The sequence below is a fragment of the Protopterus annectens genome, chromosome 4.part1 (genome assembly GCF_019279795.1).
Source record: "Protopterus annectens isolate FY-2018-M chromosome 4.part1, PAN1.0, whole genome shotgun sequence".
Classification (NCBI taxonomy): Eukaryota; Metazoa; Chordata; order Ceratodontiformes; family Protopteridae; genus Protopterus; species Protopterus annectens.
In genome coordinates this window covers 444,260,606-444,286,723 of record NC_056734.1, presented here as the reverse complement: position 1 = coordinate 444,286,723, position 26,118 = coordinate 444,260,606, and the positions used below count along the sequence as shown (strand labels likewise).

General features: G+C 40.2%; 1 protein-coding gene across 7 annotated transcripts in view; it reads left to right on the top strand.

Moving 5' to 3' along the window:
* Window positions 1-26,118, top strand: part of DOCK10 (dedicator of cytokinesis 10) — a 2,344,342-nt gene that overhangs the window by 1,284,132 nt on the left and 1,034,092 nt on the right. For all 7 annotated transcript variants that reach the window (XM_044070265.1, XM_044070268.1, XM_044070269.1 and 4 more), the window contains exons 15-16: window positions 11,924-12,046; window positions 13,521-13,600. In XM_044070265.1, the coding sequence (XP_043926200.1) occupies window positions 11,924-12,046; window positions 13,521-13,600 (203 nt within the window). The remainder of the gene's footprint in view (window positions 1-11,923; window positions 12,047-13,520; window positions 13,601-26,118) is intronic.

The window sequence follows — 26,118 nt, the reverse complement described above, 5'->3', positions numbered from 1 at the left end:
TACACACTGGGGAGATGAAAATACATAAAGATTCTAGTGTCATTGAACCTTTTTGAAGGCCTTGGGGCCTTAGTTTTATCTCTCATTCTCTTCCACAATAGACCTAAGACACCTCACCCACGTGTTCTTCCACATTTCTGTGGAGGATCCTTTTACCAGAAGATATGATGCTAAGGTTAGGTGACTAGTTACAAAAAGGACTGAATCATGTACTATGGAATTTTCATGTCGTTGTCAGAAGGTTGACTGTTCATAATATTGATATTCATAACAACAAACCTAAAAAAGCAAAAAGGCACAACATCAAAGTGTAGCAACACTGAAACTGAAAACATTGACTTTAAAAGCTTTTGCGGGGGGGGTAAGCCTGCCTGCACCCCCACACCCCCTACTACTTATATATACCAACTCCATGATCACACTGCAGCTGGGAATGGGCAAACCTCAAACCCAGCTGTACCACAGTCTTGCATAACCACTCACCTGTACAGATCGATCTTTTCAATTTCGCTGTTCCAGCATTTCAGTGTGGTGCCTTTTTGATCTTCTGGGGTCACTGATATGAACATTCAGTGTTCTAACAGGAAGCCAGAATTTTCAAATTAGTTTACCCCTGTAAAGGAGCCCTTGGCTCGATGAACTTTACCCAGCTAAGAAAATGAAATAAATAAATTTCCCCTATCCAGTCCATTGAGGGTTGTACCTCACCATGATTTAAACATTTAACATTTATATTTTGTGTTGTGGGAGTCAGGACATTTCTTCTATGTAACATTTCACAAAAAATGCTGTCTTTGTTATCGCAAAAACCCAGTTATACAACTGAACCAAAATCGCAGTATGTTATACATAGTTCCAGAAAATTGACTTGTTTCACTAAATATGGGAACTCTTCCAGCTTTGTGAAGGGCAGCTGATGAGATGCAGTTTTGTATGAGAAGACTGAGTGCAATTTTATTTGATTTAGTCACTTACAAAAATGTTTTATTATAAAACCAATGTACCCAGACACTTACCATGCCTGGATTGTGACCCCTCCCTATCTCCTACCAAAATAGTCATCCCTAGTACCCATGCACCACAGAGGTAGAGCACCTTCTCCTCCTAGTTGTTACCTGTTTTGAGGAATCTGATTTTCAGCAAAGAGTTTGAATGTCACAGTACAAATGTGTTTTTCAACAAATTTTCCAACTCCCTTGAATATAAACTACATAAATGCAAATATTCCTGACTAATGTTGATGCTTTCCCACTACTATAAAAGCAAATCCATTCCTAGAAATGTGATTTATTTTATACTGCATCTGTTGTCAAGTGCTAACCCTTTTACCCTGTCTGGTTGAACTGTACAGTTAATAAAATGCAGATGTTCATCATTCTGACTGCTGCAGTAGTCCAGAGGTTATATGGGTCATTTCCAGATTCAAAAAGTTCTGGCTCCCCTAAACTCCTTCACTCTGACTCCTAATTGGAAAATCCCCAGGAGAGAAATCAGCAGTTACAATGAAGCTTTCTTCTTGAAACTGCAAGACAGTACTAAAGAAAATGTTACTCTGACTGCTGATCTCATGTCCATTCCTTCATGAACCGATAAATTGCTATTCCACTTAAAAGGACAAATATTTCTGAGTGGAATTATTCCCCAACAGGGACTTATCTGCCAGAAACAAAGCTCTTAGCTGAATTATTTCTGGCAGATAAGTTCATGTTGGGGAACCCTTCCACTCAGAAATTATTGCCTTTTTAACGAAAATAGGAATCTGTCATTTTTTAATAAAAATGGTATTTCCCCTTTAAAAACTGTATTTTTCTCACAATATTGGAAGTCTCTTCTCAGGGCTTAGAGTGTTTATTACATTTTGAGGCCAATTTTGTCAAATATTGTCTACTGCTTGTGTATACTTTGAATTTTATAGGACATAAAAGTTTACCGAGGATTGTACGGGAAATTGTGTCCCTGTGTAACGCTTATACTGTCTGCCATTTTGATTCTGTCAGTGAGTGTGTATGTGTGTGTGTGTGTGTGTGTGTGTGTGTGTGTGTGTGTGTGTGTGTGTGTGTGTGTGTGTGTGTGTGTGTGTGTGTGTGTGTGTGTGTGTGTGTGTGTGTGTGTGTGTGTGTGTGTGTGTATGCAATTGTGTTTAAATAGTGCTAATAGGAAAATTATTTTCGGAACTGGAGAAGAACACTCATGACAGCTAACCTTGTGACAGACTCATTCTAGCAATGCTTACTGCTTTTGGTGCTTGTTTTCCAGTTATAACATGGATGCCTGCTCCATTTCAGCTGGCTCTTTTCCCCTAGCATCTAGAAAGAAAAAACGCACTTACCAATGTGTCCTTGCCATTGTTGCAGACTCAATCTATGCCTCAGCTGATAGTGGGTTAACCTGCAGTGGCCAATGGTTGCTCCTCAGCCTTCTGACTTATCTCTGGGTCAGCCACATACTCCTTGGCTGTTCCATTGTCTGATATGGACATAGGAGAACTATCTTCTCTGTGCCTAAAGACAATCCACGAGATTCTTCTCAAGATAACCAGGGCAAGAAACCACTAGATCGGACAGACACTCCTCCTTTGAGTTTGTACCCTTCTGGCTGTAACTCCTATTAAAAACTATACAAATTTAAATATTTTTTTTTCTTATGAAGTTGTTAATATTAAAATTGATGAATTCCCTACCTTGGCTAGACAGGTATTGCTGGCAGTAAATCAATATAAATAAGGCTTTTCAGATGGGCATTCCCTGTCATATTATTTCTGAAGAAACAGGGTCTAATGATTTTGATTTTTACAGATAGGGCTTCTTCTCTCCTGCAGATTCCCTAGCCCAACTCTTGGATTGTGAGGAAAACTAATTCTTATCCTCCTGTGGAGGTATTTTCTTTTAATCAGACCATTGCCAAGATGAATGAGGTATTTTTTTGAGAACAAATAGATGTTCCTCCTGAAATGGTGAGATATTCTGTGTCATAAATGGATATACCTCATTCCTCCCTCATCACTCCTATACTGCCAGTCCTGGAGGAAGTGTTGAATACTTCCTGTACTCATCCTGGTGATAAGAATGGTAAAGTGTTGGACCATATAGGCAAGATAATGTTTTCTGCTTCTTCTTCTTCCACTTCAGCCTTCAGAATTCTGAATTACCTGTCAAATGCATGGGCATTTATGTCATGTCATATGAACCGTCTGAGGTAATTAGCTTCCACTCCTAGAGAAGAAAGCTCCTTTCTGAGCAAAACCTTTTCTACCCTGTCTCAGGCATTTAAACCTGATTTGAAGAGTGTGCATGATTGTGTAAATACTGTATCTAGGGCCACTTCTACTCTTACAGTGCTTAGATGCATAAACAAAAGTTTGTTGATGTGGTATAATCTAAGATCTTTGACTCAACTTTACATAATTAGGTATTGTTTGGCTTTTCTGCAGCCCAAGCTCTCAAACAATATAATAAAAGAGGAAAATTAATGTAGGGTGTTTTTAAGAGATGTCATATAAACTAATACAAATTTTATAGGCCTCTATCTAACAGATGAAAAGCTAAATAAACAAAATGAGTACTTTTTTGGCAAGCAAAATACAAAAAAAGAAATGACTGTTGGGTGAGAATAAAATCAGAAAAAGGGACAGATCAACAGTATAGAATGACTCTCCCAGCATTCCATGCCCTGTTCCCTCTTTCATAGCCAATATCTCTATAAATCTGTCTCAAAAACTGTCACTCAACATTCCCCTTTGACAAAAGATTGTTTTGGACTCCTCAGCATTAACAGTCATGCAGGAAGTTTACAGATGGCACTGAATACAGAAACTTCCTTTCAGTGGAATACCTTTCCACCGTCAAAACCCAACAGAATTTTGTTCCTCAGGTTCTTCGGTCATTAATCACCCAGGGAGTTGTAGAACTAGTGCCTTTAAGTCAGAGGAGACAAACCTTCTATTCCAAAATGCTTCTAGTACCAAAAAAAGAGGCCTAGAGTACTAGATCATTTGTTTCTAAATCTCTAAGTGAAAGTTCCAGAGGTCAAAATTTGACCTTACAAAACCTGTTACCTCTCATTCTTCACAGGAGTTAGTTGATAGTACTAGACTTAAAAGATGCTTACTGCCGTATTCCCATAACCGGAGAATTTGGGAAATTTCTGTTTCTGGGTCACATTATCAGTTCTTTGCATTACCCTTTGCTTTGTCTACAGCTCCAAGAATATTCACAAAATGTCTAGCCCTGGTCATAGTTTATTGCAGACTAAATGATGTTTATATCTTTCCCTATTTAAATGACTTGCTAAGCTTTGCTGAATCTTTATCTGGATGTCAAGACACATTAGCATGGGTTATGTCTCTTTTCACCAATCTGGGATTCCAGGCAAATATTGCAAACTCTTCATTAACTTCATTTCACAGGTTTGTGTTTCTGGGATACCTTATACATTCTTTTCTTCAAAAGGCCTTTTTAAGACAAGAAGAGGTGGGTCCTTACATGGAATGTTTCCCTAACATCTTCACTCATTTTCTGATTTCTGCAGGACAGTTTGTCAGGATCTCTGGTTCATGGCCTGTATTCTCATTATACTTCTTGACAGATGACATGAGAAAGATACCGAGGTTTCTATAAAACACATGAACCCATCATTTCATTCTCTGGAGTACCAAATTCCAGTTTTGGGTTTTATACAAAGGGAACTGCATTAATGGAGATAAATTCAACTGAACCCATGTCTTCCATTTTCTCATCAGACCCTAATCCAATCTGTCACCACAGATGAGGCAGATTTCACTTGGGGGAACGTTTCCAGAGGGGTAAAAGTACAAGTCGTATTGGAGTCTTTCAGACAGTCCAAAGCATATCAACTTAAAAAAGATGTTGGCTGTGACCAGTGCCTTACAGTCTCTCCATCCCCTTTCAGCCCTGGGTCTTCTTCAAGTATTTACAAACAATACCACAGTAATGTGGTATATAAACAAACATGGAACTGCAAGGTCACACCCCCCTACGCAAGCTGACAGTGATAGCTTGAGAGTTAGTTCTTCAGCATTCCTTACCCCTTCAAGCATCTTACATTCCATCAAAGCAAAACAAAGGGGAAGAGAAACTGAGCAGTACCAGAACAGACCTTCAAGAATGGAAATTGAATGAGGAGGTTTTCCAGAAATTGATCCATTTGTGGGGAAAAACTCAGATCTGTTAGCCGTCTTTCAAAGCAAACAAACAACTTTATTCCGGGGCTCCCTGCAAACAAACATGGAAAATAGATGCATTTTCATTCCTTTAGAAGTGAATGTTCCTTTATGTGTTTCCAACTTTTTCATGGATATGCAGGTAATTCTGAAGATTTAACAAAATACTCCAAAAACAATTGTGGTGACCCCTTTTGTCCCAGGCAACACTGTTTCTCCCTTCTTATGGAAATGGCCAAGGACAATTAGCACAAGCTTCCTCACAGATCACAGAATGGATGTACTCACAGAAGACAGTGGAAGATTGATACACCTCATTATCAATTAACTTCAAATAACTCCCTGGATGATTTAATTTTACTACCTTTTAGACAGATTTCATGAGGGCATGCAACAGATACAAAAGGAGGCAAAAAGCCTGATACAAAATCCTATGTTGGCAAGTGGAAAGTGATTTCCTAGTTGGTGTTTAGCAAATAACCATGGACCAATCAGGGATTTTGTACTACTGGTGCAGAAGTATTTGTACAAGTTACTTTCCTCTGACAAGGGTGGTACAGTGGCGCAGTGGTAGCATTGTCACATTACAACAAGAGGTTCCTTAGTTTGATTCTCAGCCTGGGTGCCTTATTGGTGGAGTCTTCACATTCTTCCTATATTTGTTTGGGATTTCTGTAGATGCTCCAGTTTCCTCAAATATTCCAAAGATGAAATAGGTAGATTCAACACACTAAACTGGCTATAGGTGTGTGTGTGTGTGTGTGTGTGTGTGTGTGTGTGTGTGTGTATGTGTATGTGTGTGTGTGTGTGTGTGTGTGTGTGTTTCTGTGTCTGTATGTGTTTCTGTGTCGGTGTGCAGTATGGAAGAGCAATTATGACATGGCTAGTGACCTGTTGGTGTGAACACTGGCTCCAGATGATTGTCTCTGTTGATGTGACACCCTGACCTATGTGAAAAAATGGGAAAAAGTCGTGGATGGATTACTTTCATCTGGACTCACTTATTTGTCTGTAAAGGTTTATTGTGCGCCCATTTCAGCATGTCTTCCCATGGATCCTCCTCTTTCTTCTCTGTTTGCTATCAAATAGTTTCAGAAAGGAATTTTATACTAGAGATAACTTTGTAAACAGGTTGTTCCTCCTTAAAATCTCAATTATGTGCTGTGAAAATTGATGATGTCACCTTTTGAACCTGCCCATCAAGCTGACTTAAGTTTCTTGACTTTGAAAACTGTACTCATCATTGCCGCGGTGGTACAGTGGTAGCGTTGTTGCCTCACAGCAAGAGGTTCTCCTGTTCGATTCATGGCTGGAATGCCTTCTGTGTGGAGTCTGCATGTCCTCCCCGTGGTCGAGTGGCCTCCGAAAGACATGCATGAATGGGTGTGCCTTCACTGAAGGTTGGGCGTTGGGCTGGCAACTCGGCACCATAAAAAATCTACTGCCAATCATTAGCAGACCGGAGTTCCGCTGTGGCGACCCCTAACCGGGAAAAGCCGAAAAGACAAACAACTCATCATTGCTCTGACATCTGCAAGAAGACTATCTGAGTTGCAAGGTCTTACGGTGGGTGAATCCTATTTGATTTTTCCATAAGGATAGTGTATCTTTATGAATAAACTCCTCATTCATGCCCATGTAGTTTCAGAGTTTACTTTGAATCAAGCCATCAATCTGCTAGTTTTCCAACCAGAACCTAAAAACTATGGAGAACAGATTCTGACATCAGGGAGAACAGATTCTACATACTCTGGATGTGCATAGGCAGCTCAGGTACTACCTTAACAGAACTAAGACTTTTAGAAAATTGATCGGCTATTTCTTTCCTATCAAGGGGCAAAAAAGTCACATCCCCCTAGAGCCTAGCCTTTTTCAAATGCCTACTGGAAAGGAGTGGACTCTAGAAGCATTCTAAAGGCAGCTACATAGCTCTGTGTACATACTTTTATAAAGCATTACAAAGTAGATTCCTTTTCTAGGTCCAGATCTAACTTTGTTAAGTCCATTTTCCAGGGGCTCCTGGACCCATATCTGTCCTCTTCTCAGGAAAGAAAGGCTTTGGGATTCAACCAATATAGCCAAAGAGCTACTGCTGCAGTGGGAATGACAACATAGCACAGTAGTATAAGTTGCAATTAACCTTAAGAGTAGCTGTTCAAATTCTGCATCACTGCAGTAGCCCCACCCTTTCCCCCTCCATCCTCCTTTTCCTGTGTATAGTTGGAGTTGGGATATAAAGTAAGGTGTTTGTTTCTGCTTTATATATTTTATTGTTACTATTGGTTGGTTATTTCGGGATTGTTAGGCTTTTCTCTCATTGTATGTGCAAAACAAGTCCTAAAGCAAGCTTCACATTACTGCTGATTTCCCTCATGTGGATTAGCCAGTCAGCAGTCAGAGTGACGGACAATCCTTTTGAAGCTGGACAGTTGTTGTTTCCTAGGTGGGAAACAAAACATATAGCCTAAAGACTACTGCAGCAGTGAAGAGTTTGAGCACCTACTGTTATGGGTAGAGTCAAGTAATGCATAATGGCGACACAAAGGAACCATTCAAGAACACAGCCATAGATGAGATGTTGCCATGTAATACCCCAAGGAATAGTATCAATGACTGCATAATGGTGATAAGAGAGTGTGTGCCATGCATCTAACACCATAATCTCTATTTTAATTAAGGCAGGAAAATATGTCAAATATTCTGTTGAGGTATTTATCTTTGATGGGTTTTAAGTTCTTAAACTCAAGGTGATAAAGTTGCATCATTAGTCACTGGCTGTGTAAAAATAAACAAAAAAAGGCAACAAGGATGTTGCATGCCACTTCATATTATCCAAAGACAAGTGAACTGGTGGAATAGTTTACTTACTTCTTTGGGACTATGCTGGTTAAGTTGAGTAAATCTAGACTATGAGCTTCATTGTTCTTCACATGTTTTATATATATATATATATATATATATATATATATATATATATATATATATATATATATATATACATATTTTTGTGTATGTACACATATTTTTTTATACATTTTTATATGTATTTTATATGTATTGCCATATAAGAACCTTAAATCTATGTTATTATATTTTTTAGTATTTTTTATTATTTTTCATGTGATGTTTGAATTAAGTCATGTGACTTTTGGCTGTCGGTCATGTGACTTTTTAGACCTATATATACTGTGCAAATGCAGTTGTAATTTTAGTATTGATGAAGGATTTTGTCCGAAAGCTCTGCTCTTTGTATTAAAGCGTTTTTTCTACTGAGAGTTTTGTCTTGTGTATTGGAGAGTTGGCGTTTGTCTTTTGATCACAAATCAAAGGACCAGCATCAGTTATTAATTCTATCCATTCTTTAATTTGGGGATGTCAGACTTCTTCATCAGTTAACACTCTATCAATATTTGTCCTTTAAGTGGATAGTGACTGAGTCTGTGGTCTTTATTTATTATGCATATGAATGAACTAATCTAAATCAAATCCATTTCAGCTGAAATTAGTCAAAACATAATAAAGTGTACTACTATTTGCAGGTAAGGGTGATAAAGGATAATGAGGGAAACATCCTCACAAGCGAGGAGAGTGTGTTGAGATGGAAAGAGTACTTTGAGGGGCTGATGAATGAAGAGAATGAGAAAGAGAGAAGGTTGGATGATGTGGGGATAGTGAATCAGGAAGTGCAATGGATTAGCAAGGAGGAGGTAAGGATAGCTATGAAGAGGATGAAGAACGGAAAGGCTGTTGGTCCAGATGACATACCTGTGGAAGCATGGAGGTGTTTAGGAGAAATGGCAGTGGAGTTTTTAACTAGAGTGTTTAATGAAATTATGGAAAGTGAGAGGATGCTTGAGGAGTGGAGAAAAAGTGTTTTGGTACTGATTTTTAAGAATAAAGGTGATGTGCAGAGCTGTAGTAACTACACTGGGATTAAACTGATCAGTCACAGCATGAAGTTGTGGGAAAGAGTAGTGGAAGCTAGGTTAAGAAGGGAGGTGATGATTAGTGATCAGCAGTATGGTTTCATGTCAGGAAAGAGCACTACAGATGTGATGTTTGCTCTGAAAGTGTTGATGGAGAAGTACTGATAAGATCAGAAGGATTTGTATTGTGTCTTTGTGGACTTAGTAAAAGCATATGACAGGGTGCCCAGAGAGGAGTTTTGGTATTGTATGAGGAAGTCAGGAGTGGCAGAGAAGTATGTAAGAGTAGTACAGGATATGTACGAGGGTAGTGTGACAGCAGTGAGGTCTGTGGTTGGAGTGACAGATGTGTTTAAGGTGGAGGTGGGATTACATCAAGGATCAGCTCTGTGCCCTTTCTTATTTGCAATGGTGATGGACAGGTTGACAGATGAGATCAGACAGTAGTCCCCGTGGACTATGATGTTTGCAGATGACATTGTGGTCTGTAGTGAGAGTAGGGAGCAGGTTGAGGAGACCCTGGAGATATGCTCTAGAGAGCAGAGGAATGAAGGTCAGAAGGACTAAGACAGAATGTATGTGTCTGAATGAGAGGGATGATAGAGAAATGATGAGGATGCAGGGAGTTGAGGTGGCAAAGGTGGATGAGTTTAAATACGTGGGATCAGCAGTTCAGAGTAATGGCAAATGTGGAAAAGAGGTGAAGAAGAGAGTACAGGCAGGATGGAGTTGGTGGAGAAGAGTGTCAGGAGTGATTTGTGACAGATGATTACCAGTAAGAGTGAAAGGGAAGGTCTACAAGAGGGTAGTGAGACCACCTATGTTATATGAGTTGGAGACAGTGGCATTGACAAAAAGGCAGGAGTCAGAGCTGGATATGGCAAAGTTAAAGATATTAAGATTTGGACTGGGTGTGATAAGGGTGGACAGGATTAGGAATGAGTATATTAGAGAGTCAGCCCAGGTTGGACGGTTTGGAGACAAAGCCAGAGAGGCGAGATTACATTGGTTTGGACATGTGCTGAGGAGGAATGCTCGGTATATTGGGAAAAGGATTCTAAGGATGAAGCTGCCAGGTAAGAGGAAAAGAGGCAGGCCTAAGTTAAGGTTTATCGATGTGGTGAGTGAAGACATGCAGGTGGTTGGTGTGATAGAGAAAGATGCAGAGGAAAGAAGAAATGGAAACAGATGATCCGCTGTGGTCACCCCTAGCGGGAACAGCTGAAAGAAAAAGAAGAAGAAGACTATATGCAGTAAAAAAACAGCAAGTGTATTGATTAAGCTGTGTGTAGATTGTGATAGTACCAGGTTTTAAATTACATATTTAGTTAAATGTAACATCATCATAGTATTACAGTAAAAACTTGGACTAGGTAGAGTTGTAAACAATAAGTACATTGTTAGTTGAGATTCAAACACATATATTTGAAATACTGTAAATTAATTGCATCATATAGTACCAAAATTGGTAGACTATACTACATTTATGATATAAATCAGGGAAATGAAATAATTTTTGAGACATTTTAAATGTTAGAAATTAACTTGTTTAAATAAAGTAGCTCTAAAAGCAGACTGCTTCTCAATGGGTAAATAGTGTGGATATGTGGATACATCCTTAAACTCAAAAGAACACTCTATGAAATAATGGAATTGATATAGAAGGACCTGCCAAGGCAAAACAATGTAAAAAAAAAAAAACTTTGTAAATCTGAGATGACAGAACCAAGAGCACAGAGTAGGGCAAAGGATGACAATAATTATTCCTCTCCATTGAAGCATTAGAGGGCTGTTTGTCACTGTGAAGAAAAACTGATATCACCTATGTGGTTGACTTTATAATGGAACAAACTGCATAGGGTATATCACCTTAGTTTATTTATTCCTACCATTGTTTGAAAAAGATAATTCTTACAATGTGAAGTAGCCCGAGTAAAGCGAGAGTGGATAGCTCTCTGGTTGACTTGCTGAATGAGGTTTTGTCTATATTCTGAATGAATTAGTTATTTCTGTTGGATCTCAGACTTGTGATGAGAGAGAGAGAGAGAAGTACAAGCAGTCATGTAACAAGTTGGGCATTTCTTGCTAAATCTCATGTGGATACCGAAACCCAGCTTCCAATAAAAAGACTTCCTCCACATCTAATGATCAAATCAACCAAAAGTTACTAGTGGGCTGGTGAAGGAGTTCCTTGAGCTTGGGATTAATCCAGGGATGCAATAATCATAGGTGTCACTGATGGTATTAATTCCCAAGCATAATGACAATGAGAGGTTGTGTTTAGGTCAGAAAAAGTGAGTACATAGTAGTCATATGCAATCAGTTGCTCACCACTTGGCTAGGACACACAAGTTCCTATAGCTAAGGCACCCATGCTCTTGTAGTTAGAGGATTTCATTATTACTGGCTGGGGAAAGTACTTCTGGTGGATACTGTAACCACTTTAGTAAGCTGCGGATTAGCATATGTTGCACCATTTGGCCTACTTTAATTCCAGGTAATTTCAGATGACAAAAATATCATGACTGCCTTTCAATGTTGGGTGGAGCACACTGTGACAGGGGCTAGAGTCTTTTCTGGGCCTGGTACAGATAGTATTGTTATGTAGGTGGGTATACCAACACCACTCTCCCTATCACTATTTAAAAACTAGTGTATGGCTAAACTTTAGGGGTTCGTGATTATTAGTTAAAAACTAATGCATAAAGATATGAGGCACAATGCATATTCTTCTTCAGGTTTCTGCAATGAATGTGTAACATGTTACTAATGTAGCCATAATATGCTTTTTGTTGACTTGTGCCATCTTTTGTTCTAGGCCTGTTTTCAAGGACACTTTGGGAACAGTTGATAGGGAATCTCGGTTCTCACCATTGTTCAAACAAGAACAGAGCAAGATTTCCACTGAAGATCTATTGAAGCTGATTGCAGAGTATAGGAGGTATTAAAGAAAACAGAAATTTTCATAACCAAATGAGAAACAAAATTATTTTACTTTAACTGGCTAGCATAAAAATAATCTGCTGAATATTTAACATGCTATGAAATGTAATACAATTTAGTTTAAATACAAACATATTTAAAAATATGGCCAGCTGCATAATGTTGAACGATATAACCCTGATATGCTCCAGGTGACTTAGATTTGATTAACAGCTCAAGCAGTGCTGTTGTATGTGTTGGGGGGTGGGGCATAAGATTCAGCCTACCTACCTGTCCCTGTAAGTGGGGAGGGGTGCTAGAATCTCCAGTGGAGACCAACAGTCAGATAGAGGTGTTTGACAAAAGGCAGTAGAGGCCTTTGATGTTTATGGTACTCCCAGAAGTCAGGGGCATCCTTCACAATGGCCTTTTATATACCCTCCCTTCAATTTCTGCAGACATGTGCAGAGGGAAAAATTTAGGGCACAGAAAGAAAAAAAAATTGACTACTGCCTAGATGATGATCATACTGTGACCGTTCTCCTCTCCTCTCCTCATATAGGAGAATGAATGACATGATCAGTAAGGCTGGAGATCAAAGCATAAAGCAAAAAATATATCTTGGCAAATATGTAACTATAATGATAATCACTCAAAGCAGTTATGTATATGTTGTACTAAAGTAATTTTAATGTAATATTTTCTGTAGAAAGAACTACATCCATCTATGCTTTCAAATGCTTTTAAATAGCACTGAAACAGTAAAGCTGAGAATAAAAAAATGTAGGAGATATTGGTCTATATAGATTATGTGGCACATTAATTCTGATCCTACATATAAATGCTGGTGGTTCCTGATTATCAAGAGTTGTTTTGGCATTTGTCCTTTTTAATGAGTCTATGCCATTGAACTGTCAGGATCTAGTTTTCAAAAGGAACTAATGAAATGCCTGTTTTACTGCTATTGCAGGAATTCATTTATATATTTAAAATCTGTACCACTTGATAGTACCATTTTAGTAATTATACTTAGGCAAATTCATGTTATTAATGTATCCTGTCACCTTTTACTACTCATTCCACTGAAATGCTTTAGCTTTGACGCAAGATCCATTGCAATATAAACTTCTCCAGGGTTGCACAGCCTGACTTCAGAAGTGCCTGTCTATCTTTAGAGTGAATTTCTCATATGCATAACACAGTATCAAAATCAAGCTTTTGACTGTCCTGATCTCAGTGATTTGAAATGAATGATTAACTGTAATAGTTCTGGTATGTATTTTTAAACATTTGATTAGTTGTTCTGTTGTCGGAAACCTCACTTTTTAAATTGTGTCTTGATGAAGGCTGAAAATATCAGAATATTGTCTAGATGTGCAGATTCTATGTTGCTTTTTTGTCAGATTTTAACATTAAGGTCATATTAAATAATTATAAACTGTTTTAAGTAACCACCATTGATATGTATTTATGTTCCCTTTTGGAACCCACAGGGCTGAAAAGGCTAACAAAATGCAGATCATTCCTGGCAGTCTGGAAATCAAAGTTGATTTCGTTCCTATGGACCATCCAAGTATGTTACAATCTTAACATTTTTATAAACAAAAATAGTACATTGCTGCACTGCTGAATTGAGCATAACTCTATGAAAATGGATGCTAGCTTTCATTCATTGCTTTCTGCTGTGAGGAAATATAGTTTGTTAGGATGACCGCTCTGTCACTAAAAGGGATATGACCTACTTAAAATATACAATGTCCATCACTGTCACTGCTGCAGTAGCCTATGGGTTGTATCCTGGGAAGAATACAGCACCCAGCCAGCTTCCCAAAGCTCTAACTCCCTCCAGTACAATCACTCTGGCTGCTTATACCTTTACCCCTTTTGGAAGGAACTATAAAAGCAGCCAGAGGGACTGAAAATCTTCAATACTTTTTTTGCCATCTCATGCAGAGGTATCTCTGAGACTTCTCTGGTGCAGCGGTCAGCTAAGGCTTCCTGTCAGATAAGATCCCTCTGGGACCCTTAGTGTCTTATCTACTTTTTGTGGGAAATAGTAGTATGTCACTTTAAGAATATGGCTTTTCAAGCATGTTTAGACGTTACTTGGTGATTGTTACTGCCTCTCTAGGGATTGCTTTTGAGAAGTTGACTGCCATTGAGTGCTCACGGGTTATATTTACGTTTATTTATTGTTAGTGAAGTGTTTTGGAGAGTCAGATAGTAATTTTTGAGGGAGAATAATTGGATTGTATGTGAATACTTGTACTTACACTTGGTTTGCTTAGCTTTTACATGATTTTGCAGAACACAGAATTTATAAAATTCTATTTTTGTGTGCTACTTGTGATACCTTATTGTGGGGTGTTTTTGATTAGACTGGAAGGGTTTTGTTTAGTTTATGAGCATTAGTGACAACTTACCTTTTGACTGACTCCTTCTGCCATACCTTACCAGCAAAAGGCTTCTTTCCTGTCTTCAACATCTATACTTACCCTGGTCCTCCTGTTTTTTCTCTTAAAATACATAAACAAAAAAAAAGAATAGTAGAAACATGTGTCCATGCCACCCGGCTGGTCTATTAATATGCCTCAGCAGACAGTGGGTGACTCTACAGTGGCCACTGCCAGTTCCACAGACCATTTACCTATTTCCTCATATGCCTCCAGTGTAGCCTTGCAGGCTATTATGGTCCATGGGTCAGACACATTCTCTATGGTTGTTTCAGTGCCCTGCTTGAGCATGGGAGAAACATCCAGTTTGGGTATGGAAGATACTTCAGGAAGATCTTCTCAAGGTATCCAGGGAAAGAGACTTTTTGTTAAGGATGTTATGCTGTCCCCAAGCCATTCACACCCTAGGGATATATCTCAAAAAAGAAACAGTAAATTAATCATATTGGAAATAAAGAAATGGTTCCTGTCTGTAAAAGTGATGCTATTACCTTAGCCAGGAGTTTATCATAGCAAGTCATCTCTGAGTGCAATATGCCTTCTAATACTGCTGTTCCTCTTTTTAAGGAAGAATATGCATTTTTGGATGAGTCTGATGTTGACAGAGATAGGGTTATCTTAACCCAAGATTCTACAGCCCAAGACTCTGATTCTTTGGATAGTGACCCTGAAGAGGTACCTATGGAGGCACTCTCTTTTTCTGGCAATATTTCCAGATTGAGGGACATAGTTTTGGGGGAAAAGATAGGTGCACCCCTAGAGTTGGGCAGATAGTATGACTTATTTGAACAAGAAAGCCCTAATTCTGCACCCATTCCTCCTATTTGCTGCTTTGGAGGATGCTGTAAAAGCTGCATGCAATGCGCCTGATTCTTTCTTGTAAGTTCCTAAAAAAGGAGATGCATTGTATTGAGTTTCACAAGCTAATACATTTCTGTATTCTCATTTTACAGCTGATCCTGCTGCAATCACTCCTATGGTTTAAGCAGTGAAAAATTATATTGCCTTCTCCAACCAAGTACCTGGGGATAAGGAGGGGAGGTGGTTGAACTGATAGGGTAGGAGACTTGTTTTCTTCTGCCACATTACCATTCAGAATCCTGAACTACCAGGGCTATATGTGGACGTTCATTTTAAAATGTGCTATGTTTGGAAGAATTTTCTGTTTGCCTGACCCCTGAATGTAGATCTTATGCGCATCAGATTGTGTCTTACCTATCTCACCCTCTCTGAAAGAGTGTGTATGCTAGTGCTAATACTGTTTCCAGGACTTCTGCTTCAGTTAATGATTTCAGGAGATTTATTTAGATGCATAACCATAACTTTTCAAATGACTTAAGATCAGAAATTTTAAGTTTTGCTCTAAACTCAGAGGTTTTAATTGGGCCTTCTACTGCTCGGGTAGTCAAATAATGGGATGAGAGATGTAAATTAATGAAGGGAGTTTCTATTTACGTTACCCAGATTCTAAAACTTCTACCCATTTCAAGAGACAGAATAAGCAGAAAATGCAACCTAACAACAGGCACCCAAGAAGAAATGTCAGGATGGTAAGAAACCTAAATCCAAAAAGCAAGGAAATTTTCCAAAAAAAAAAATAAAAAAGTCAGACACCAGCTTCAGAATTACTATACCAGACACCTGGTCACCTTTCCCCCTCCTCCTGTCACTATTTACCTTTAACTTTCTTAGTATCTGACCCACAATGCCCCTGTTTGGTGCCAGATAATTTCAGACAAATAGTTTTTTAAGGTGATCTAACTGGGTTACAGATGGCATGATAGGACACAATACAGAATGAAATGGAAGCCAACAGAGTACCTGAAATACCAGTGCAGTCATAGCAAATGTTTACAGTTGGCAGGTGTGCCCCCCCCCCCCCACAATCCTATGTAGAAATATAGTAACATGTACATGTAGGTATAATAACAGTGGAGCACAGATTACCTGTGCTGCATAAAGTAGCAGGGTAGATTGTTGCACGTCTAAAATATGCAGGGCTCTGTGTGTTAGGTTGTTGTGTGTTGTATATTGTGTGAAAGTGGTCAGCATGTATGCATGGAGGGTTGGGTCCCGGTGGCCAATGGCCAATACTGTTGATGACAGGGCCAAGTTCTTACAACTGCAGTGCCAAACACAATGCATCCCAAAAAGACACAATCCAGCAGTAATCCATACTTATTATTCAGATGTAATATCTGTCACCATCTGAAAGATGGACATGGCATGAATGTGGGCCTAGACATACAAACACTACACAGGTGGAAGTACCCTAGACAGAGAGTGTATAAAATGTTACTGTCAAATGGACACACCTTTGGAATTGTACATACAGGTTAGCAGCACATTAGTTGGCTGTGTAGTATGGAATACTGATGTAGTCTGGTCAAACATTGGCAGACCACAAAAGGCACAGGTATGAAGTACTGAGAAACCACTACTGTCCCTGCAGAAGCCAGCATAAGTGGAATGCCCCCCATATATCTGTGAGTCAGCTGCAAGTAGCTTCCATAGCACACATGCACTCAGCTTACCCCACCATCAGCCACAGGTACCTCACAGGTCATTTCCCCTGCTGTTGGGAATGAGTACAACATGACCCCCACCTCTGTATGGGACTAACCACAGAATGCAGCATGCTGAAGAGGTGTCCCATGCAGGTGTGTCCCTAGCTGTAAGCAGCACCTTGCCAGCATCCACACCAATGGATCAATAAGGACAGAAACTATTAACATCAATGCCTCACAGTAAGACGTTGTCCCGTTTGATTCTCAGCTAGACCGTCTTCTGTCTGGAGACATGCGTGAATGGGCGTACCTTCGTTGAAGGTTGTGCATCAGGGCTGGCAAATCGGCACATAAAAATCTACTGCTAATCATGAGCGGACCGGAGTTCCGCTGTGGCGACCCCTAACCGGGAAAAGCCGAAAGACACAACAACAACAACAACAACCTTGAATACCTACCCTGTCACCCCAGGGGAATACAGTGACTTGCAGTCTGGGACTGTAGGAGTGATACAATGCACTGGCCAGCTACAGATGACCTGCATCTCTACCAAATGCCCTACAGTTCTCTGTCAAAGGCCAGTGTCTCACCCATACTGCCATTTTTAATTTCTCCAAGTCTTTTAGGTTTCTAATACCATGATGGGAATGGACCCCATTCCTAAGTCAAAGTACGATTAAAGTTCATGAAACTGGTATTGTTTCAATCTATGATGTTAGCCAAAAGTGCTCTTCGCAGCACCCGCAATGTGCCCAGTAGTGACTCCTTCTGCAATTCATATGGTGTTACATGAATCGGTAACATATCTAAATACGATTGTAAATTCTTTTTTATAAAACCAGTTGCTCCTTCTACTATTGGAACTGTCTGGGCATCTTTCTTCCACATGGCTCTCATTTCTGCCTGCAGATAGACGTATTTTATGACTTTGTGTCTCTCTCTACGCAAGACACTGTAGTCACTAGGTGTGGTGATTTCAATGATAAATGCTACTTTTGTATTTTTTTCTTGGACCACTATATCCAGTTTTATAGCATCTATCTTTTGGACTGCTGGTATTGGGTGATCCCATGTGATGTAAACTTAATAATTTTCTATGATTCGCTGTGGCTCATGTTGCCAGTCTTTTTCAGCCACTTTGATACCATAATGTTTGCACAATCTGCAGTGTAACAATCTCGCCACGTTATTATGCCTTTCAGTATACAGTCCCTCTGCAATTAGAGAGTCGCAACCAGCAATAAGGTGTGTGACTGTTTCCAATTCGGTTCCACAAAACCTGCATATGTCTGTTTCTCCCACATGTTCAATGGACTTAGTAAACCAGCGTGTATGTATCCTACTATCTTGGGCTGCCAATATTAACCTTTCATTTCTTGATGTAAATTCACATCTCCTTAACCATTCCTGCATTCATTCTTGATCAACATGAGGCTCTTCCAGAAGTTTTCTATACTTGCAACTATATTTATGTTTTTTCCACATTTCTTGCCTTTTCACCTGGTCCTTCACCTTATATTCTTTCTTTTGTTTTTAGCACATTTAGTTGCTGCCTGATTTTTATCAACTTCGAGTTTGATTTCCATTCCTGCTAGACATTGATATGCTTTTGCTAAATTAAGCACTGTTGTCATCTTAGATTTCTTCTCCTCATGTTTCAAAACTTTCACCACATTTGGATCTTGAGGTCAGTAGATATGTGTGGAGTCCCACGATTGCAGATCTATACATGAAATCAATTTCAAGGAGGCCCATCCCTCCTTCAGAATGGAGAATATATAATCTTGGTATACACTGATTGTTATAAATCATTTGGTGAGCGTGAAGCATCCTTCTAGTTTTAATATCCAATCTATCCAACACTTTTTTTGCTGCCAGTGTATGTTATCTCATGTACTCTCAAATAACATAACACAGTCCACAGAACACAAATGCAAGGCCATGTCGACAAATCCCAGTAGCATGTCCACCATGTCCTACTGTATGAACTGTGGACCAACCCCTAAATACTGCTGGGATGAAGTGATAACTATACGGATACTTATCAGATATCATTTGCATAATGTTCGGAAGAGGATAGAATAACAGAGGGGAGGTAGAAGCATGAACGCCATGGAGTGTGTGAAGTCTGAAACTCAGATGTGTGCACATACTATCCCTGCCTGCAAACACAGGAATGGGTGGCTGCATACCTGCTCGTAAACCACAATGTGAAGGGGTAATGACCAGAAATATGAGACCTGCCTCTGTGTAACCTGTGTGAATCTTTACAGCTCTGAGGTATGGCCACAGCAGAATATGGCTATTCTGCCATGTTGATAGATGTACAAGCATGGGATCCTCAGCCACCACAGTACCAAGGTACTGAACCATTTACACAGACCCATCAGCAAGTGTCTGCAGCTCCCCCTCCAGAATGGCATGATTTTGCAAGAATATGTAGGCTGCAGACCACAATACTGGACACAGCTTCATTTATCTTGTCTTCCCCAGGAAATTATTGCAAGCAAATGCATATAACTGTCAGTAGTTGATGACATAAAACATCGCAGTGTAAAACAGTACATATGTCTGAATATCTCTGCTAACACCAAAACCATTTAGCAGAAGCAGCACAGACACAATTAGTTACAGTATCCCACTATCCTTTCCCATTGTGACCCTATATCATCAACCGATCTACAGATATCCTGCAGAAACAGGTTATAACTACAGGTGTAGAACACAAATGCCTGCGCTGGAGTACAACCTAACCGGAATGGATTCACACATTCAATACAGAAGGTCATACTGGGCATGCTCCCAAGTGAAGCCCATGTTTGGCAACAACAGTGACTGTACATATCTGTCAGTCGCAGATGTCTGTGCACACACTCCACACTGCACACCAGTCATGCTTTGCACACACATTGGATAGGAATACACACATATATCCAAGGACAACACACTATAATAGGCCAAACATACACATACATAGATGTGTGGAAGAGAGTGGCAGACAGTGACAAAGAGATTCCCATTATGAGGCCTGTCCCACCCAGCACACATCCAATTGGCCAATACCACATGATGTGCAAATGTCTATCACTATAGACATGTGCTTCTGGTAGCCCTCGGAATTATAGTGTCTGTGGTGCTTGTGATAACTGTGAAACATGACTGTACAAGTCATTATTCATCTAGCAGTTGTATACACGGTTCTGTCAAATGTAAACCTGTGTGTGACTGAGTGTTGTGTGTACTTCCAAATGAATGGTTTATGGCCCATTCACACACACTGCATTCCCCATTGCCAAGCCTGCTGATGTCATTCACCTTGAAATACACCTTTGGAGAAGGGCTAGCCCTATAAGCTCAGTGGTGTATGCTATAAATGTGTAATGCTATAGTGTAATGTACTAGTTAGCTAGGAGTTCTAATCCCAGACATTGTAACTGTGAGACTCTGTATGTGTGTGTGTGTAGGGATCAACGCTTCTGAGACCTGTCACAGTCACTACACTTTCTATTTTACTTCTTTGGCAAGCCTGCTGATGTCATTCACCTTGAAATACACCTTTGGGGAAGGGCTAGCCCTATAAGCTAAGTGGCTTGTGCTATAACTGCGTAATGCTATAGTGTGATGTACTAGTTAGGTAGGAGTTCTAATCCCAGACATGACAACTGTGTGTGTGTGTGTGTGTGTGTGTGTGTGTGTGTGTGTGTGTGTGTGTGTGTGTGTGTGTGTAGGGATTAATGCCTTTGAGGCCAGTCACAGTGACTACACTTTCCATTGCCCTAATTTGGCAAGCCTGCTGATGTCATTCACCTTGAAATACACTTTTGGGGAACAGCTAACCCTATAATCTCCATGGCACATGCTATAACTGCATAATGTTATAGTATGATATACTAGTTAGGTAGGAGTTCTAATCCCAGACATGGCAACTATGAGACTGTGTGTGTGTGTGTGTGTGTGTGTGTGTGTGTGTGTGTGTGTGTGTGTGTGTGTGTGTGTGTGTGTGTGTGTGTGTGTGTGTGTGTGTGTGTGTGTGTGTGTGTGTGTGTGTGTGTGTGTGTGTGTGCATAGGGATCAATGCTTTTGAGGCCAGTCACAGTCACTACACTTTCCATTGCCCTACTTTGGCAAGCCTGCTGATGTCATTCACCTTGAAATACACCTTTGGGGAAGGGATAGCCCTATAAGCTCTGTGATGCATGCAATAAATGCAGTGCACTGTATTAGCAATGCATAGATAGGTAGGGGTTTGCATCTCAGTACTGTCAAGTGTGTGCATGTGTCATCTGTATCCTGTGTGGAGGTAGCTGTGATTGTGTAATAACAGGACTCATTGGGGTGGGTTTTGCAAATTTCTTATATTGACGACTTACTGTATGTCACAATGTCCACCTTACAAGGACAACAGATGTCAAACAGCAGAGAGGCTGGTGTAGACTATCCATACTCCTATATATGACATTATGGATTGGGGAACAATATAGACAACCCTTGTATTACTCAGAGAACACTCACCACCCATGTCTCATATACAAACACACTTGGCTAGGCAACAACCACTATATTGGTAGTTCCCTGCATATTGCCCACAGATAGTAACCACTGTGTGATTGCAGTGGACTACAGAGGATATGGCACCCTGTTCCATCCCTACAATAGGCAAATAATTGCTTCCCCAATGGATGCCTGCAACAACTGTAGAGTCAGAAAATGTAACCCACAAAGCAAATACCATGCCTTATACACATGCCCTGTATAGACAGATGCCACTAACACCAGTGAATATCTGTATCATGCTGTCAATGTAGGTGCAGGATCAACCTCAGTTCCATAGCCAGTTCTCATCACATGAGGTCAGGAATGCCACATCAGATGATAACATTCTGTCCACACAACATGCCCCAGACACCTCAGGTAAACTTCCACATGTCACAGAACATGCATGTGGGACATGTGCACAACCCAGACACCATCCATTTTATGGAATGTAGAACACATGCATGACACAACACTGGCCACCCACAATAGTAACCCAGATGAGTGGATGGTGATTACAATACCCACCTGTGTGGACCAGTCCAGGGAAAACACTCCTGAGACACACTGCAGACCATTGTCATGTGGCCTGATGCCTAGGTATACTCTTTACCTAGCCTTGTACAGTCTTCTGGCACAGTCATCTACTACACACCTGTGAAGCAATGAACCCATGCATGTCAGTACTGGCAAGTGTGTGTGTGTGTGTGTGTGTGTGTGTGTGTGTGTGTGTGTGTGTGTGTGTGTGTGTGTGTGTGTGTGTTTAAAGATTTGGAAGCCATTCACACTCACTACACCTCCCACTGCCCTACTGTAGCATGCCTTCTGATGTCAGTCACCTTGACATACCCTTTGCCCATATATCAGCCTGATAACCTCAGTGGTGCATGTGATACCTGCGTAATACTGTAGTGTAGCAAACTAGTTAGGAATTCTAATCCTGACCCTGCCAACTGTGATAATGTGTGTGAGTCCCTGAGAGAGTGTGGTTGTGTCTTCCTCGACACCTGCTTTTGTGGACAGGCACATGTACTACACTTACTTTATCCTCCTTTATCACTGTTGCTGAGGTCACTCACCTTCAAAGTTACCGTTGGACAGCTATTCAATATGTAAGCTCTGTGGCACATGCAATAACTGCATAAAAATGTAATAGCAATACATAGTCAGCCAGGGGTTTGAAACCCCGTACTAGTAAGTGTGTGACACAAACATGCTTATCTCTTACTCTCCTAACCCCTTCCTTTCTTACTTTGTCTCTGTCTCTCCCACTCCCTCTCTGGTGGATGTGGAAAAGTACACCTGCTTTGCTTAGGCAGAAGCTTGTGTTTTATAAGTGATGCTCATAATCAGCTGATGGCCTGTGCATGAATTGCAGTCCCCTCACTAGCTGATTGCATGTGGAACAGCTGTGGTATCATTCCCATAGCCAATTGCATTGAAACACACTCCTATAACTAGGAACATCATGTGGGTGTTGGCCATTTTCATTCACTGTGAGCAGGACTTCATGTTGGTGTTGGGCAAATAGCATCAAAGAGGGTAGTGGGATATACTTCTTACAACATACACTGTGGAGACAGGCCAACAAACAGGAGGGGGATGTTCCAGACATGAGGACAGAATGTAAGTCTTGCTCTACTACATTTGAAGTAATGTTGGTTTAACAGGATTTGTGTGGATATGGCTGGTCTACATGATTTAATATCTGTCATGACAGTGTTATGTGGTTGAGGAAACTCTCATCTGTAGGGCTGGTGGGAGACTGGCCAGTGTTTGGAGACTTACATGTGTTGTGTTACTCACACATTTCCTATCTTTAGAAATGCAGTAGCATACACTGAGGATTGCAGTCAGTACACGGTGACAGCCATGTGAATTATCCCTCAGAAGACATATGTCATAACAAACTCTGTTACACCAGTAAATGTATGAGTTTATCACAGCAACATGTCAATATTGGCCCTGTGTTTGTGCCTCCAGCCACAGCTCTGTCAACCTTTGTACATATGTCATGCAGTAAGAGGTGCATATGTTCAGTACATCATTATTTACTGACATCCTACCTGATAACAAGCCAGTGAGATATCAGACTGCTAGACATGTTATGTATAGTAGGACTTATATTTGAGGACAAAACCTGGACATTCTGTTGTGTGTACAGTAGTGAGGTATGTGTGCTTATGGTGATTGTTAACAGAGTGTGTATTGTGAATATGTACCTTGGCCTGTGTACAGACTGTGGTAGATGTCATTGCTCTTGGTCCTGTTCTATCTGATGTTGCATGCTGCTTCCAGTGTATGGTACACTATTGGCGTACATGTTTGTAGGGCCAGACCGACACATGTCCCATACCACAGTCAGGCATCCGAATACACTGTGTATTGGCCCAGTATATGTAGGGTTAGTGTGTGAGTGGCACATATGAGGATGGTGTTGATTACACAGTCCATATACTGCAATATTAAGCATGCTTACCATATGTGACTGTGGCTGTGTTCAGATTGGTTGTGGGTATGCGCTTTCACACAAGTGTCTGTTACTCCATGCTGTTACATGCCTGTAGAGCCTGCTATATTTGCAGGTACCTGTGTATTCCCCCATAAGAAATGTAGGCCATTGTTGGGGCAGTCTGCCTGTAGTTTGCACAGTGCTTTGTGACATGCCTAGCAGCTCAGTGTACTTACCCTGTGCAATGTTATGTCCAGATATTTGTCTGATGTACTGTTGCCGGACCACCATAACTGTGGTGTATTTCTGACAAAGCAGTTGGATGCTGTACAGGTCTGTGTCACTAACTAGAGGGTAGTATGTGGGATTGTGACCTCTGCTCCTCTGGTTATTTTGTGTCAGGACAGACAGGAGAGTGTGAATGCATAAACTGTGTGAGCTTATCTTTTCCAGTATTTTTGTGATATCCCCATTTACATGGCTGTAAACATCCACTTTGTCAGGCTTGGTCCACACGTCTTGCACTAAGGGGTTCTGGTAATACCCCTGGACTGACCAGAGTGTGTCAGACTGTCCACATTTATTGGTAATATCTCTGCTGTATTCCACAGGATCATTACTGTGATTTCTGTGGTACTGCACTATGATGATTTTATGATGTCTGTCAGTAACTGATGGCATACATGTCAATATCAGATGTGACTTCCCACACATTTCTGTTGAGACAACCCCTATTACAGTAGCAGCAGTCTACATTTATACCTGCAGTACTTACATGACATCCCCTTGCACTAAGAGGTTGTTACTATTGGTGCTGAGGTATGACTCCACTACATGTTATGGACATAAGTTATACATATATGTGTGTGTGTGTGTGTGTGTGTGTGTGTGTGTGTGTGTGTGTGTGTGTATATATATATATATATATATATATATATATATATACACACACACATACATACATATAAATACATACTACATATAAATAAATATATGGATGTGTGTGTATATATATATATATATATATATATATATATATATATATATATATATATACATGCACACGCACATGCACACACATATATATATATATATATATATATATATATATATATATACATATACACACACATATATGTTTACGTATATACAGATATATTTTATATATATATATATATATATATATATATATATATATATATATATATATATATTTATATAAAACAATGCCAAAAATTGCATTGTCATCTCCTTTGGTAAAAACTCTGTACCCATGAACTACTACATAGACAGAAGTGTTGAACTTCATGACACCCATGCAGATGGACAATACAGTTATGACTGCTGAATCCTACACAAATGCACTCTATAAGCACTTACACGAGTGCATGGATCGTGCTATCCCAAACAGAACCAAGATGCTATCCTCCAAAAATGGAAGCCAATCTGGTGGTCCCCTGCCATAAACAAACTGTACAACAGAAGGAAGAAATTGTTGCAAAAGAGAGTAAAATCCCATGAGTGGAGGAGCTCCCTGGTCAGCCTCAGTAAGAAGCTGAGATCCCTTATAAGATCCAAAGCTAGCTACAAAAACAAAATCACCACTGATTCTAAGGACAAACACAAAGCATTCCATAGCTATGTCAAGAATCTTAATGGCAACACCCAGATCTGATCTGAGTTACAGCACAATGGCACGAAAATTACAGAACCAACTGATATTGCCAACATCCTGGCAGATAGGTTCAGTGCTAACTTTACCCCCCTCACCCCCTAAAGGGCCCATATCTATACAGGAAGAAAGCAGAGTCCCTGTAATCACAACTATGCAAGTAAAAGCTGCATTCTCTAAAGCCAAAAACACAGATTCCATGGGACCGGACAACATCCCAGGCTGCATTTTATACGAACTTCAGAACGAACTGGCTCCCCACCTAAGCACCATGTTCAATCATAGCCTCACATCAGGCTTTGTGCCCACTCCACAAAGGGGGAGCCACCACTGATCCCGGGAACTATCGACCTATTAGGCTGAGGAGCCTGGTCTGCAAGGCCATGTAACATATCATCATGGAACTCATAAACAAAGACATTGGTAACCTCCAAACTCTGGATCCCACCCAGTTCAGGTTTGTGAAAGACAGAT